Raw genomic sequence first — 16,984 nt, forward strand, 5'->3', positions numbered from 1 at the left:
CAGACCCAAAGCAGCTGTACTAGATGCAGATGGCATGACAGTGGGCTGGTTTTCACCTTTAACTGGGGTTCCCATGGATGCCCCAATTATAGTGGAAACCAGCTAAATAGAAATGTCTTTTATGATGTCATAGGGGAACATGTTAGGAAAGCATATATAAAAAAAATTACTGACAAAAAAAAACCACACCACACCAATCTTGTAATGTAAGACTATACAAAGTATAGATAAAAATGACAAACAATTAACCCATTCTCATACTTTATTAACATTTGCAATTTACACTAACATAAAGAACTAAACAAAAACTTTTTTTTTTTTTACCTTTTCAGACATGCTACCTCTAATAAAACATAAAAAGCTAACTTTTTTTTAAAAAAGGTACTAAAAACAGACCTATGCATCATAAAAAAATATACAAAATGTATTTTTGTAACCCAAGAAAAGAAAATTATGGCAGTTGAATCACCCAGTGTGCTAAATCTCTAAGAAGTGTCAGGTCACAAAGGACCAAAACATGCTGATCATTAAGAGGTTAATCCAGATCCAATGGGCCCTATGTTTTCCAAAGGGTGCCTATACATGCAAGACTTCTCTGTAGCAAAATACAAATGGAGCTCCACTGATCACCGGCCAGCACCTGTACTCGTTAATTCAAACAATGGGATGAGTTCATATGCTTGCCAGCAATCAGCAGAGCTTCACCTGTGCTTTACCGCGGAGAAAACCTGCGTGTACGGGAACCCAAAGAGTAGCTTTTAATCATGTGGAATCGGACAAATCTTTGATTTAAGTTAATGAAGTCTCATTCCTCAATCTCCTTATTGTCCTACACATCGGAAATAAAAAACATGGTCCGTAATACTGATCCTTATCAGATGACAGTTTTGTTTGCTCATAGAAGGAGAGAGTAAAAGGGGCGACTATTTGACCTCATTCACACTTTAATATGCGAATGCTCAATCAGCTTTAGTTGCCGCATGCAAGGGGTAAGGCGATGACTGACAACCATTCCCATCAGAATGGTGGCTATGTTTTACAGTCCTGCTCCTGATTGTGTGGGCGCAGTGGCGGTGTGTGCCCAATCTGAGCATTATAATTGTTTGGCACAGGTCCTTTGAGAAGTCCTGCCTGCACTGTCCTGTTATGCTATGGCTCCTGTTGGGGGTAAGTTATACATCAGAAGGCATCCCAAGAGTCTGATCACACATCGCGGAATAAATCCACACCAAAATCCACCTGATTTCCATAGTAAAATTAATTATAATGTATGAATAACTGCTGTGAAGATCTGCAGCATTTCCACAACAAATAGAGCATGCTGCGGATGTGAAAGTTTGCAGCTTGACCTATCTTCACTGCTGATTTTTTTCCACTATAAGTGGATGGGATTTCCTAAATCTCCATTCTCTACACTGTATTATACGTTGGCGCAGAATTTCAGCTTGCATTCTACAGTGGAAATTAGGCAGGAACTACATTGTGTTTGAGTAGATATATAGATTTACATTAGCTACATATTCTGGTCCACAAAACAAGGATCAAAGTTAATATACGCTCATTTGAAAGCGGTCTGAGGCAGCAGATCCTACAATGAGGTTCCACGATTGTAATATTTACAATAATCTGAACATTAAAATGACTTCTCCCCTGTGTGAGTTCTCTGATGTCGAGCAAGAGTTGATTTCGCACTAAAACATTTTCCACATTCAGGACATGAAAATGGCTTCTCCCCTGTGTGAGTTTTTAAATGTTTTGTAAGAGTGCTTTTATGACTAAAACATTTCCCACATTCAGGACATGAAAATGGCTTTTCCCCTGTGTGAATTATTAAATGGCTTGCAAGAGTGCTTTTATGAATAAAACATTTCCCACATTCAGGACATGAAAATGGCTTTTCTCCTGTGTGAGATTTTAAATGTGTCATAAGTTTTGATTTCTCACTAAAACATTTCCCACATTCAGGACATGAAAATGGCTTCTCCCCTGTGTGAATTGTTAAATGACTTGTAAGAGTGCTTTTTTGATTAAAACATTTCCCACATTCAGGACATGAAAATGGCTTCTCCCCTGTATGAATTTTTAAATGAGACTTAAGATTTCCTTTCTGATGAAAACATTTCCCACATTCAGGACATGAAAATGGCTTCTCTTCTGTGTGAATTTTTAAATGATACGCAAGACTGCTTCTATGATTAAAACATTTCCCACATTCTGAACATGAAATTTGCTTTTCATCTTTGTCAGTTCTCCGGTGCCAAGAAAGATTTGATTTCTTTTTAAAATCTGAGCGACATGGACGTTTTTTCCCCCGTCTACGGCCAGTGATTTGTTTGCCAATCAGTGAAGAAGGTTTCCTGTCACTAGTGCCATCAGTAAGGGGTATTGAATTAGGTTGTGTGGTATTATCTTCTACTTCATTTAGAGATACGAGGTGTCCATGGTGGCCTATACTCCAGTCTTCACCTGGAGGAAAAGAAATAATGATTTTTCCCCTATTTTTCTTTTTTTCAATTAACCAAATCAAGCTTTATTGAAACAATAGCAAGGAAACATACTAAAATGGAAAATACAAGAAAAACAGGATAACATATGATAAGTAAATCACTAGTAAATATATGAAAGACAGAAGACAAACAAAAACATCATAGTATTTGTAAATGTTTTGTAAAGATTACAGAATATAATTTCTAGTAGAGATAGCTAAAATTTAAAGGAGGTTTCCAGTGAAATACTATTGTTGACCTATCATCAGAAAAGGTCATCAATAGTTGATTGGCTGAGGTCCATCACTCAGGACTCTGGACGATATGCTGAGCGAGCGCATGCTGTCAGCTCTGCAAATACACAGAGGTTGGAGCGGAAGCCTCCACACCGACCTCCATATAGTAGTATTGATTTCAATGGCAGCCATGCCTGTAGTTACAAGCACCAGCCACTACACAGAGGTCGGCACGGAGGCTTCTGCTCCGACCTCTGTGTATTTGCAGCACAAGGTCATCAATATTATTTCACTGGAAAACTCCTTTAAATTTTAAAACATCATTTATTATTTTCGCATTGCAAGAATTATTATGCCAATCAAATGTAAGAAAAATGTAAAGCAGGGTATATATTCATTAACATCCAAAATATACCTAGAAGGAGTTGTCAGAATGTCCCGGTGGCCATTCAGGGGTATGTGTATTTCAGTTTATTATTTTAATGCACCTAGGCCTATTGAAGAGGAGTTGTCCGGGAAATGGATAACCCCTTTAATGACTTTTTCTATATTCTGTTCATTTGAGGAGGTGGGTTAACAAAAAAAATATCAATTGTGTTTCCTTTTTAAGATGTTCTTGATACCAAACCATGTAGCACAAAACATAATGCTGTTTCAATAACTCCCATGTAATAGAAATAGCATCGTGGCTGCACTACGCAGCTTCAATTATGCCCATTAACTTCAATGGCAGTTATAGTAACACCAAACTAGGTCGATGAGTAGCCAGACGTGGGTTTCTCATCTAACCGGGTAATGTGACAGCCCCTTTAGCCCTGTGATCATATCTATCAGACATTTCTGGCATATCCTTGGAGTATAATATTACATATTAAATGGGGCTTTCCGGCATTAAACTATTGATGACACATCCTCAGGATCGGTCATTAATAATTGATTAGTGGGGGATCAGCTGTATAGTGGTTGTGCCTGGTATAGCTGCTCCATTCCATTCACTTGAATGGGCTGGAGCTGCTCTCAGGCCATGTGATGAAAGAATGTGATGTCAATGGTCTCTTCAATCAGGTGATCAGAAAAGATCCCAAGTAGGCAGACCCCCAGCAATCAACTATCTTGAGAATAGATCATCTATAGATTAGGAGAATGGAAGAATCATGAGTAAAGAAATATAAATTAAAGGGCTTCATATCTACCACAATCACACTTCGCTCACCAACTACTTCTCTTCCTGTTTCATAGTCTGCAGTCTGGATTCTAATAAAACTGCCTTCCCAATAAATTCACAGCCTGCAAACAGTGCAAGTGTCGCCTAAAGACATGGTGTGTACCCCATGGGGTCCATATAACACAGGTTGAGGCAATAAATGGGTAATAGTAATGATCAGGTGGAAGATGATAGCCTGAGCTTCCCATTAATAGAATACATTCAAACAAGATTTATGAAAGGCTCTTACCGTTCACCGACACGGATATGGGTTTATCGAGTCCACTCATTGTTACGTTAGAACTTTCCTGCAAGAATCCCACAAACAAAAGAGATGAGAAAAAAAAAAGACCCCTAATTTATCTTATGTCCATCAGTACTTTGCACTATCTGCGCTCCCCAGCCTTAACTGAATGAAACTGTGGACCATCATCAAATTAAAACACTTCACCACGGACTCCTCTCCTGGGCACCAAAGGAGTGGGATGTGTCTTACAGAGATCCTGCACTGACTCCTGACTTCAGCGACATCAGAACCCCTTTGGTTCCCCGAAGCAGTTATAGGTGATTGATACCCCCATATTTGTCTTGGGGAAGCCCCAACTCACCGCCCTTGGAGGATCCGTGGAGGCACGGAAAACAGCAGCGCCGTGAGGCCCAGGATACATCACTTCCCAAGACTTCTTCAGCAGCAGGGGATCCCGGTAAGCTCCCATCCAACTGTGGCGCCCTGATACGGAACCCTGCGACACAGCCACTGGCCCGCAGCGGCCTAGCAAAGTGCAAAGCCATGGCGTAATTTCCAGTCGACACACGTGGCGTAGCCCCCCCCCCCCCCCAGCACCCCAAAGACGTTGAAGAGGACTGCGGTGCCATTCTACAATTGGGAGGACCCCGCTTACCATTCTGGGCAAATCCGCCATCTCCACACCGCTCCCCGGGCATGGGCTGGATAGTTCCGGAGCCTTGGTCTGAAGTTTCGGCCACCGTGAATGTTGCAGGGACACGGCCACTCCACTACCTCTGGCAAAGACCTTTGGTGACCTCCACTTGCCCGCTGCTCCCGCCCTGGACCCCTGCGACAAGGTCATTGATCCGCTGTGGCCTAGCTGTGCATAAAGCTGTGGCCTAGAGTTCAGGCTGATCTGCGTGTCGCCTGGCCCCCTGGCACTCATTACCTGCTGCAGGGGGAAACCCTTCCTGATACATTGGAGGATTCTGCCACCGTCGCCTCACCACTACCTGGGTGCGGCCAAGTTGGCTCCGGAGGCTTGGGGCCCCAACTGCTGCGGACACTGGGGCGGTCCAACCACTCCACGCCCTGGACCGTTTCTGGTGGCAAAGATTCTCTGGCAAACTACATCTGCGCCGCTCCTGACACAAACACCTACAGTGCAATTACCTGCCCACTGAGGCCTAGTGACAGTCGGAGCCGCGGCCTGGATTTATGACCACCTTGCTCATCGCAGGAGCATCGTGGCTGCACTGGATCGAATTGAAGGTAAGAGGCGGCGCAGGGGGTTCACATGGTCCACCAACACCAAGCCAACTGCTGAGACCCACGGGAGTCGAGAGCCATAACACAGCCTGGGTCACGTCTGTCCCCATTGCTGCCCTAACAAGTGTTATTGCTCAGGACTGTTGACAAACTGGAGAAGAGAGGCTGTACCAATGAGAGCACAATATAGCAAGACAGTTTAAACCCCCATAGACCAAGACCATTGTAAACCGCGGGAGAAAATGCTGGCCATGATTCAATCTCTTAGGGTGCCACTAACTTGGATGGCTACTGCATAATTATCAGATGAGAAGCCACATCCATATCATTGACCTGCTGATAAATCTTCATTATCTTACAGATGGAGCGAAATTTTTGACCTTTGTTTATGCAAGCTGTGAAACCCCTAGACCTGGAGAGGTCCAAGTACAGATACTTAAATGAACGCAACGTGGGTACCTCGACATGAGTATAACGCCAGCTGGATTCGGTGAAAAATAACAGCAACCGGAAAACAAAAAAGTAAACCATCTAAAACTGCTAAAGAAAAAGAACACAAAGGATTCATCTGTCTATGTCCCCACCAAAGCCTGCCTCACCCCGTGCCACGGCTATAACAGATTGTTACTCTTTGGAACTTGATACCTTCTCTTCTCCATCCTCCTCCAAATGTATGTGTCTTCTATCTCCCTCTGGACTGTTGAAGAAGAGGGACCTGTTATATCTCTGCGCTCCACGGATCTGGGTTGCTGACCCACATTCATGCAGACAAATAGCTTTACTATCAGAGATACTGATAGGCTTCAGTCTATTCTCCTCTCTATACTCGACACATCGCAGAAGGGCTTCACACGTGGAAGAAATGCTTTAAAAAATATCAGAGCTGCAATAGCGGCAACGGTTGCCACACAAAGTCCCAATAGTCCAGTATTGATGCTGTTGAGTCTAAATGCAGAGAAAGCTTTTGATAAAAATATGATACTGGGTGGCGTAGCTTTGGACAGACATATGTAAATTATAAAACATGATATGCGTACATACAAATGCCACCAGTAGCCTCACAGTTAATGGCCTTAATACCCCAACCATTGACTTATTTAGAGGGGCCCGTCAAGGCTGCCCCCTCTCCGCATTACTTTTTAATTCATCCATAGACCCATTGCTCAGGTACTTAATAAATACCCCACTCTTTAATGGAGCCTGCTATGCTGATTTGGTGATTAAGGCGGAAGCATTTGCAAACAGCATATTTTTGATAGTCAGCAGCCCAAAAGAGACACTGACGCCCTTATTACAAGGAATCGAGAAAATTGGAGAGCTCTCTGGCTATACCTTAAATTGAGACAAAACGGAAGCGCTACTATTAAAAGGATTGGCTAAACTTTTGTGGATGGCCCAATACCCTTTCCATTCGGAAAGCATTCCATACAATATCTTGGAATACAGGTCACAAGATGCCCTTCTAAATTATATAAAACAAACATTGAACCCTAAATTAAAAAATTGGAAATGACTCTAAATTTATGAAGAACTTTGCAGAGTCCTTTTTGAGAAGAGCTAATCTTTTAAAACTGACAGAATTTCCCCGTCTGCTATACATCCTACATTCTCTGCCCAGATTTTTAAAACTAAAAGACATAAAAAAGATCAATTATTTATTTATACAGAAACTTCATTTGGGGTGGGAACAGACCGTGCATAGCTCTTAAAACATTACAAAAACATAAAGTCAATGGTGGAATCAATCTCCCTCATATAAGGGACTACAATCTAGCAGTACAGGCTCGCATTATTCATGATTGGATATATTCCCAGACAAATTTTACAAACAAACTGCTCGAGCAGAAAATGTCTGGCCCAATACAGTTACAAAATATCCTTCACCTCCCTACGCAGAAGTACCAGAGACTGAAGCGTAACCCCCAAATACTTGTGGCTTGGAAGACGTGGGACAAACTACATCGCGACAGTCATGCATCCCCACATATATCCCCACAACTATCTTTTATTAACAACCCCAACTTTCAGCACAATAACCCACACAACATTTTCTTTGATTGGTGGGCTCGAGTGATTGACTTGACGGACAAACTGCTAAAAAAACACCTTCTGTCACATGAGGAAATGAAACAGAAGTTCCCTGAGCTGTCAGTTTTGCTACTTTCATATTTACAGGCTAGGCCAAATATCCAGGAACTCTTGCCGCAACTTCAGGAGATTGACTGGACACAGACAGGTGTCACATGGACTTCTAGGATGGTGGGCCTGCGGGAAATGATATCCAGGCTGTATAGAGTAATACGTAATATGCGGGAGCAGGATGATATTGACCTACCAGATGGAATCGGTGTTGTTGGCTTACAAATATTTGCCCTCATCCAAGTTCCTGGAAACAAGACTACAGGTCGTCCACAGGTCTTATCTAACCCCTGCAAGAGGGCATCACATGGGAATCTACCCCACCTCAAATTGTTTTAACCCTTTCCAATCCAATTTGTATCCTGGTTTCCCCAGGGGGCTTACTCTTTTTCTGCGGTTATACAACGGCGCTGTACGCTGGCTAAAGCCAGTACTGCATGAGGTGACACGTTGGATAGGCTCCGACAGCAGAGAGGCTGGCAATATATAGTAAGAGAACCCCGACGGACGTCTTCCAACATCGGAGCTGTATAGCCTTAAATCAAAATGTCTTCAGACGTGAGACAGTGGATTGGAAAGGGTTAAATGCAAAGCACCAAATGCCAATTTATTCCACAGTTTATGAACATGTTCCCAGATCAAGACTTTCTGGTCTCTAATTTGTGAGTATACCACTGCACATTTGATTAACTTCTGTCCACAAGAGCCCCTGTGCACAATTTTGGAATATCTGGACCCAAATAGATACCATTGCTCAAAAGGAGCCCGCAAGCTATAGCACTTCGTGGCGGCAGCGGGACTGAAGGCTATCTTGCAGATGTGGATACAGCCGACAGCCCCTCCCTTTAAACTGTTCCTGGACAAACTAACATAATTGTTGCAAATGGACTGGGCTGAAACATCGCTTTTCAAAGAAAAAATGGTGCAGTCTTTCTTTGTGACTTGGGGGAGCTTTGTCCAGCCGCTGCCGCGAAGAATAAGAGAAAGACTAAGGAATTGTTTCTATTACACTTCTTAGTTCCAGGAACAAATAGCATCGAGGAATCCCCCCCTTTAAGGTGTTTTACTTGCCGTGCTGTTCCCGTGTGTGGGAAGGGGTCTCTACACGTTCTGATATGTAGCCGGGGGTCTGTTCCATACGTATAAATGTGGTGATAATGACTTAGGAAAACAGACACATATTATTTGATTTTTTTCTTTTTTTGTAGCAGGTCCAGGTTTGTTTTTTTTTAACTCTTTTTGCTTTTGTTTCTCCTTTGTATTATTCCTACATATTATCTTGCTCCTATTTTTTTATTGTTTCTTTTTTGCTTCTTCTTTTATTAGTCTCTGGTTGACAGTTTATAAAATGAGAAACTATATAATCGGGACTGTGTCCACCTAAACCTCTGCTGATCGGCAGTCAAAGATTGCTTCATGCTGTATCAACATATCTACTGGTCCAGCTATTAGACCTTAGAGTTGTTAAAGATGTCTGAATGATGGTTATGATGCTGGATATGTGTCTCAATTGATTAATAAAAACGTTTTAAAAAAAAGAACTATTTCAGCACAATGGAAACTTGAGCGATACTCCCAGTGGTACTGGAATGTGGAACTGTCTTATGTCCATCTGTGCACTATCGGTGCTCCCCAGCCTCAACTGAATGAAACTGTGGACCACAATAAAATTAAAACACTTCACCAAAATGGAAACTTGAACGGTACTTCCCCCCCAAACAGTACTGAGATGTGGACCTACCAGTTAAAAAAAATACATTCTCATCCAGGAGAAGGAAGAATATCTACTCAAGGAAATTGAAACTAACCTACACTGACGTGCCAAAAGCATTGAGACAGGAACTAATATCATGTAAGATGCCCTATAGCCTTGTAAAGTGTAGTAACTAGATTGGCATCAATTTCACAAGTGGCCAGTCAATGTGTAAAGGAATATTGAGTGCCGACTGCATAGCTACCCATAGCTCTAGGACATTTGTAGGTGCGGGGTCTCTGTTGTAAATGGATCTCTCCACCACATTCCATAAATGCTTGACTTGGCTCATGTCAGGTGAATGTGCAGGCCACACCATTCGTAGGAACTCTCCAGAATGCTCTGCAAACCAATTTTGGACAACTTGTGTCCAAAGACATAGTGCATTATCTGGCTGGAATGTCACATCATTGTGGGGTTACATGTAGACCATGATGGGCTGCAAATGGTCAATAAGCAGTGAAACATAGCAGGCACTGGTGAATAATATGTTTAGGCAGATCAGTGGACCCAACCCATACCATGAAAACCGCCCCACAGCAACATATAACAACCACTAGCCTGCACAGTGCCTTGCTGACAACTGGAGTTCAAGGGGTCTATACAACACATGAACCCTACCATGAGCCTGAAACAATTGGTACCATGACTCATTGGCCAATGCCACATGTTGCCAGTCCTTTAGGGTCCAACTAGCAACCTCAAGAAACCAGATGAGGTACTGTCTCAAGCGTTGTCTTCTGCTACCATGTCCAATGGAAGCTAAAGAATGCTGCATTGACCTATAAGATATGTGGGTTCATGGAGTGCTGCAGGGATTGGCTGCGCCGCAGCACTCGAGAACCAATCAGAGCCAGCACTTCCTGGAGGCGGGGCTTTTGAACCCCTGACCAGTACGCGCTTATGAAAGCTACAAGCAAGTGTGTCAGGAACTTGCGAGGAGAAGTGCAGTGGAGTGGACAGCGGCTGTTATGCAATGCATTTGTTCTTTTTTAATGCAGCCCAAGCGTATTTTCAGGGTGGTTCTTCAAAAAAATTGTGTTATGGCTACCAGAAAACACAGTGATATCGCACAGAACATTGCTGCGATATCCTCTCAGTGATATCGCTGTCACCCGTGTGATAGAGGCCTTAAAACACTAGAAAGCATTTGCAGCCGCTATCACTGACAGCCCACAATAACCAGATGACAGAGAGCACAGAGCATACTACACTGCTGCCGGAGAAGATTAGTAGAAAGCTCCATTACATCTGTCTGTAGAGGATTTACAGCACAAATCTCAGCTTCATCTACCTGATGATAAAGTGGGACATGTTCCTCTTCCTCTGGACAATCCTGGGAATATAGAGGACTGTGACATCTCTCTGGAGGATTTCTCTGACTGGATCCATCTATAGGAAATAACCAGAAACACTAAATACATTATATATCTGATGATCAGATGATGGCAGGACTAGCCTACCCTTAAAACGGTCCTCTATAATCAATGAAGGTCTCTTCTTACCCGGTGATGTGAGGTGCTGCTGATCCTCCATCATGATCTCCTTGTACAGATCCTTGTGTCCTTCTAAATACTCCCACTCCTCCATGGAGAAATAGACAGTGACGTCCTGACACCTTATAGGAACCTGACACACACAATATACAGTCATCCTCCAGACTCCTTCCTTGGCTGTATTATATAATGTCCCCCATTCCCAGCAGCGCTCACCTCTCCGGTCAACAGCTCAGTGATCCTGTGGGTACGTTCTAGGATCTTCTGCTCATGTATCAGTGAATGAGGTGAAGGCTCAGTGATGGGGCTTTGGGTCCGGCTGCCTCCTCCTGACACACAGGGGGTCACACACTCACCAGACGACTTCTTCACTACTGTGTAATCCTGTGGATGGTGAGACACTGATCACTACATGGAGGCTAAGAATCCTTCACCTTTCCCGTCATTCCCCTGTTTATTACTAGAGAGAAGAGTGACATCATGTGAAGCTCTCACCTCCCCAGTTATCCAGTAGATGATCTCCAGGGTGAGGTCTAATATCTGGGCAGCCATGTGGTCTCTGTCCTTCTCCATCCTCGGTGGGTTATTGAAGGAAAAGACCATTGTCTTCGTCTGTGAGAGTCCTGAGCCTAAGGAACCTGAGTGAGACAAGAACATCTTCCATTAAGCGTCTCACTACTAGGGGATTATAGAGGATTAGTGACAGCATACAATGGAGGTGATTTAGATATGAAGGAGTCTTATAGAATATTCTGATCAGTAATCTGGTATATATTAGTCAGCCGCCCCTGTTATAAAGTTAGTATAGGGCCACACAATATATACATCATCAAAGATCCTAAAGTCACTAGGATATAACATGTACAGATTTCTCCCACATGTGTGACCGATCCAGTCCAAAAATTCATTGTAACCCTTGAACTGCTGGGGCACAATTCAAGAGTTCCTTCATACAGCAGCCAGACAATCCAGATGAAGCTCAACTCTTATTTGTAATCCCAAATCACAGCAGTATCACAGGAGATGCCACAGCACAGAACAATGACCAAGTGTCCGGCCACTTTCGACATGGTAGAAGATCCTGTTCACTGCTTATGATATCAGGTATATGGCCTCAACGCATCTCCCCATTCAGATGTCCATCAGCTTTCCTCATGGGTCCAGGATCTGGCCTCAGCATCAGATCCTGGCACCTTCTAAATGGCTCATCCCCTTCAGCTTAATTCAGCTACTACCCCCAGTCACATGAGCTCCGTCTTTTCACAACCCCATTTATGCTGAACAGGGATGGTTTGTGTAATTAATTGCCCTAAACATATGATGAAGACAGATCCACCAGGTCCTGTGACCCCCTTCCCCAAATACTATAAATTATTTTGGCTTTGTGCAGTCTGCCCAGGCTATTCATTAAAGGGGTTGTCCCGCAACAGCAAGTGGGGTTATACACTTCTGTATGGCCATATTATTGCACTTTGTAATATACATCGTGCATTAAATATTGGCCATACAGAAGTTATTCACTTACCCCCTTCGGTGTTGGCGTCCCCGTCTCCATGACTCCGACCAAAGCCTTCTTCTGCCTCGATTAGACGCGCTTGCGCAGTCTGCCCTCTTCTGTCCTGCTCCGGCATGCTCGCGCCGCACAGGTCTTCTGCGCATGTGCAGAAGACCTGTACATAAGTGTTTAACCCAACTTGCTGTTGCGGGACAACCCTTTAAATAAATCTACATGACGCCTCATGTGGCGGAGAGTGTTAAAGGGGTTGTCCCGGGCCGAAACGTTTTTTTTTTAAAAATTCAATAGGCCCCCCCGTTCGGCGCGAGACAAACCCGATGCAGGGGTAAAAAAAAAACGATTAGTACTTACCCGAATCCCCGCGCTGCGGCGACTTCTTCCTTCTTCTTACTTACCTTAGTAAGATGGCCGCCGGGATCTTCACCCACGATGCACCGCGGGTCTTCTCCCATGGTGCACCGTGGGCTCTGTGCGGTCCATTGACGATTCCAGCCTCCTGATTGGCTGGAATCGGCACACGTGACGGGGCGGAGCTACGAGGAGCAGCTCTCCGGCACGAGCGACCCCATTCAGAAGGGAGAAGACCGGACTGCGCAAGCGCGTCTAATCGGGCGATTAGACGCTGAAATTAGACAGCTCCATGGAGACGGGGACGCCAGCAACGGAACAGGTAAGTGAATAACTTCTGTTTGGCTCATAATTAATTCACAATGTACATTACAAAGTGCATTAATATGGCCATACAGAAGTGCTGAACCCCACTTTGTTTCGCGGGACAACCCCTTTAAGGCAGCAGAAATGCAGTCCTAGGTTCCCGCTCAAGACCTGAAGGTGGAGGGGGCATGTGTGTGTGTGGGGACATGTTTTGTTTTACTTTCACTTTCATTTACTTTCAATGGCAGAGGATTGAGATCCTCAGAGATCACGATCTGCTCCTACTGCTGTGACAGCTGTAGCAGGAGATTCCTTCATCTCCCCAGCATGTCCTCTCATCACTGGACACCGTGACAGCAGTATCACAGTGTCCAGTGATGAGGGGACATGCCGGGGAGATGAAGGAATCTCCTGCTACAGCTGCTTTGAATGGGGCCGGGCGGCTGCTGGCTCTAATCAAAGCAGTGAAGGGACTCGCGGAGGGGAGAGCTGTATCGGGCTGTCACTCGAAGCCCGATATCGCTCTCAGTATGTCAGCGGTGAGTCTCCATTATGACGTCAATCTTCCAGTCATGTGACCGGCATCATCGGGAGTGCGCACGCTGAGGGAAGAGGGAGCAATGCATCATGGGAACTACCCCAGCGGCGCCATCTTTGAAAAATCCTTCAGGCCAGTTTTATAAGGGGAAGAAAGGGAATAAAAAGGTTAGCAGGACAACCCCTTTAATAAAACTCAGCATAAGCAGTGATGTCAATCCACAGGTAGGACTATCTCCCAGGTCACACCCGGCCTGCGGGGTAGCTGGTTGGGCTTGAATTAACTACTTCTAGGGTCGCTATTAAGTATATATATTTATATAAAGATTTCCAACTTGTAATTGGCAGTGTTTAACTTATTACTTAACTAAGGCCTACATGAAGGATTTTTTGCTTTTTTCCAATTTCGTTTTTTCCTCCCCCCTTTTAAAAAATCGTAACTCCTTTATTTATCCATCGACGTCGCTGTACGAGGGCTTGTTTTTGCGGGACGAGTTGTATTTTTAAAAGGTACAATTTATTGTACCATATAATGTACTGAAAAACTTTTTAAAAATTGTAAGTGGAGAGGAATTGAAAAAAAAAGACATTCCTCCATCTTTCGGTGCGCCCTGTTTCTACGGCGCACAAACTGCAACAAAAATGACATGATAACTTTATTCTATGGGTCGGTACGGTTACTGCGATACCAAACTTATACAGTTTTTTTGCTGAAAAGATATTTTCTGCGCACAATAACTTTTTTATTTTTATGGCAAAAGGGTTTTTTCTTAACTTTTACTACTTTTTTTTGTTTAAATAATTAGTAAAACTTTTTTTTTTTTTTTTTTTCCACTTTCTTTCAGTCCCCAGGGGGGACCACAACCAGCGATGCTTTGATTGCTCCTGCAGTATGACGTAATGCTATAGTGTTACGTCATACTGCTTTTTGACAGGCAGTCTATCAAGCCACCCCACGGGAAAGGCTTGATGGGCAGTCTCCCAAGGCAGCCCTGGGGCCCGACTGCCATGACACCCGCCCAGCTCCCCCGATTGACAGCGGCTGATTGCAGCTATTGCCGTGGGTGTCAGCTGTAATAAATAGCTGACACCCACGCTGTATGCATGCCACATATGCCAGCTGAGTCCCACATCCCATTTCACCACTTATTACTCCACATTTCCCAAAGCGCTGTCCCCAACTTCTGTGCTTGTAATTACAGCCGCCGGCCACTACACAGGGGTTGGAGTAGCGGCTTCCGCTTTGTCGCTGGTGTATTCTGGCACTGACAGCGAGTGCTGCCTGGGAAACCCCTTCAATATAGAATTTCTGAATATATTAGTAAATCCGGTTGTAAATCTGGCTGCCGCAGCCGCGGTTTCAAAAGAAGCAGCATGTCTACTTACATTCTTTTTTTGTTTACTTATGTTACGGCCGCGCTCTCCTCTATGGGAGAGCCGGCCACAACGGAAAAGCATGCGTCCCGGCCGCTTCAAAGCCGCCGCGGCTTATACCGCAGAGGTTCTCCCGGCGGAAATCTCGCGGTTTTTACTGCGGCCAAACCGCGAGATTTCCGACAAATCCCAGCCTTAAACTCACTGAATTACACTGACAGAAAAACCGCCTGCTGGTAAATAAAGAAACAAGACGGGCGGACTACAAGTCACAGGCACCCCGACCAACACTGACCTGCAGCAGAGCAGACTAGTGACTTCCGGATCTTCGGTGATGATGGGCTAAATCTTAGTGGCTACAGGACCTTTGGTGATGTCACAGTCATGTGACGAGTTATATACATGGGATGGATGGTGTAATGGTAGTAGCTAAAGGACCTGTCAGCTCTCACTGGTCACATGATAGAGACGTGGCATCTCCACAGCGTTAAGTGCAGATCACATGACCATGACATCATCACAGGTCCTGCAGTCACTAGAGCAGACAGGTTAGTTTCCTCCAGCACACAGTGAGATGAGTAAGTAGACTCCTCCCCTCGGCTCTCCTTGTTGTCAGTCTCCTCATTACCTTAGAGTAGATGGCCGCAGGCTGGTGAAGCACATCTCTATGAGGCTCTGTTCACACCGGCATTGGAGGCTCCGTTCAGAGCGTGCGGCGCAGATCCGGCGTGTAATGACATACGATAAAGCCGTACATTATAGTCTATGGAGTCCGTCCAGCAGTTTGGTTCATCCGGGGGATTCTGCTCCCATACTGTAATCGGCAGCGCAGATGTGAGCCGCCGCCGGCTCCTTTTACACGGGGAGATAAATGACATTGTTGGCTCATGCAGCCTGTTTATACCGGCAGATAAACCGCTGACTGACTAAGGCCTCGTGTCCGCGGGCACACACGGTTTACAAGGGCGGAATCCCACAGCGGTTTCCATGCTTCGCCGCAGCTATGAGGCCTAAAAAGACATTACTCACCTGTCCGGCTGCCGTGGGGGTCTTCTCCGTTGGGGCCGGATCTTCTTCCTTCTGCACAGTGGATGCGGCGTGATTGTGTAAAAATAATCCCTTGCTTTCCCGTGGATCCGCGGCACGGACGGCTTCCATTGACTTTAATGGAGGCCGTCCGTGTAGGAAACCACAGAAAATGCAGCAGGCTGCGGGTGTTTTCTCGCTGTGCGATTCGCACGCCAGGAAAAAATGACATCCGCCGGTGTTTACTTACCTGGAATGCCCAATGGATGTATTTGGGCATATTGAACTGCGGATCATCTGCGCAGATTCAGCAATTCAGTTTTTCCCGTGGACATGAGGCCTTACTGGTCGCTGATCACACGCAGCGGCGAGTGAACGATTGTTTTTGCGCCAGCACAAAATGAACAACGAATGACAAACAAACACATTCTCATTCACCATTCAATTGTTGGCCGGGTTTGCGCCAAACGATTAGCATTCAAATTCGCACAATCCAACGGTTTAACAACAATCCCTCCATGTAAAATATTTCTAATAGCATTTAAACTCTAATATATATATTTTCCTACCTTGTTATCCACATCACTTAGTTTTTTATGTTTTAACCAGCGGACTGATGAAGGGGCGTGACGCCGAAACGTGTTTTCACATGCTGGCTCCACACGTTATGTAATACAAGAGAAGCTTCTATCTCCAATATCCCCTTTATCTAGAGAGTTGCTCCTATTTACCCGTCCTTTCACCCTTCCCTCTCTGTACATTTACGCCCATCTAGGTGGGGCGTCATCTGGCAGGCAGCACCTTGTCAGGGGTTAGTTCTAGATTTTCTCCTGTCTCAAATTAAATAGAGAAAAATACCGTATATACCGGCGTATAAGACGACTTTTGAACCCCGAAAAATCTGCTCTGCAGTCGGGGGTCGTCTTATGCGCCGGTAATACAAAAAAAAAAAAAGTGTAAAAAAAAAAAATTTTTATTACTCACCTCCCACGGCGTTCTGTCGCGCTCCGGCAGGATGTCGCTCGCTCCGGCAGGCTGTCGCTGGCTCCTCGTCCCCGCCGCAGC

General features: G+C 44.7%; 1 protein-coding gene across 1 annotated transcript; it reads right to left on the reverse strand.

Annotated features, from left to right (window-relative positions):
- Positions 1-244: 244 nt before the first annotated feature.
- LOC136620548 (gastrula zinc finger protein XlCGF57.1-like) lies at positions 245-15,248 on the reverse strand. The gene is made up of 7 exons (XM_066595396.1): positions 15,189-15,248; positions 11,308-11,450; positions 11,029-11,196; positions 10,822-10,945; positions 10,611-10,708; positions 4,177-4,234; positions 245-2,466 (listed from the first exon to the last, which is right to left on the reverse strand). Exons 2-7 carry the CDS (start codon positions 11,413-11,415, stop codon positions 1,634-1,636), a joined length of 1,389 nt encoding a protein of 462 aa, XP_066451493.1. The 5' UTR covers positions 11,416-11,450; positions 15,189-15,248; the 3' UTR covers positions 245-1,633.
- Between the last annotated feature and the right edge of the window lie 1,736 nt (positions 15,249-16,984).

The sequence above is a fragment of the Eleutherodactylus coqui genome, chromosome 3 (assembly GCF_035609145.1).
Source record: "Eleutherodactylus coqui strain aEleCoq1 chromosome 3, aEleCoq1.hap1, whole genome shotgun sequence".
Classification (NCBI taxonomy): domain Eukaryota; kingdom Metazoa; phylum Chordata; class Amphibia; order Anura; family Eleutherodactylidae; genus Eleutherodactylus; species Eleutherodactylus coqui.

Excerpts from the sequence above, each read along its gene's own strand:
- LOC136620548 (XM_066595396.1), bottom strand. The coding sequence starts at position 11,415 with ATGGTCTTTTCCTTCAATAACCCACCGAGGATGGAGAAGGACAGAGAC. Across the intron at positions 11,197-11,307 it reads TCTACTGGATAACTGGGGAG|GATTACACAGTAGTGAAGAA; the intron begins GTGAGAGCTTCA and ends CACCATCCACAG. Across the intron at positions 10,709-10,821 it reads GCAGCACCTCACATCACCGG|ATGGATCCAGTCAGAGAAAT; the intron begins GTAAGAAGAGAC and ends TATTTCCTATAG.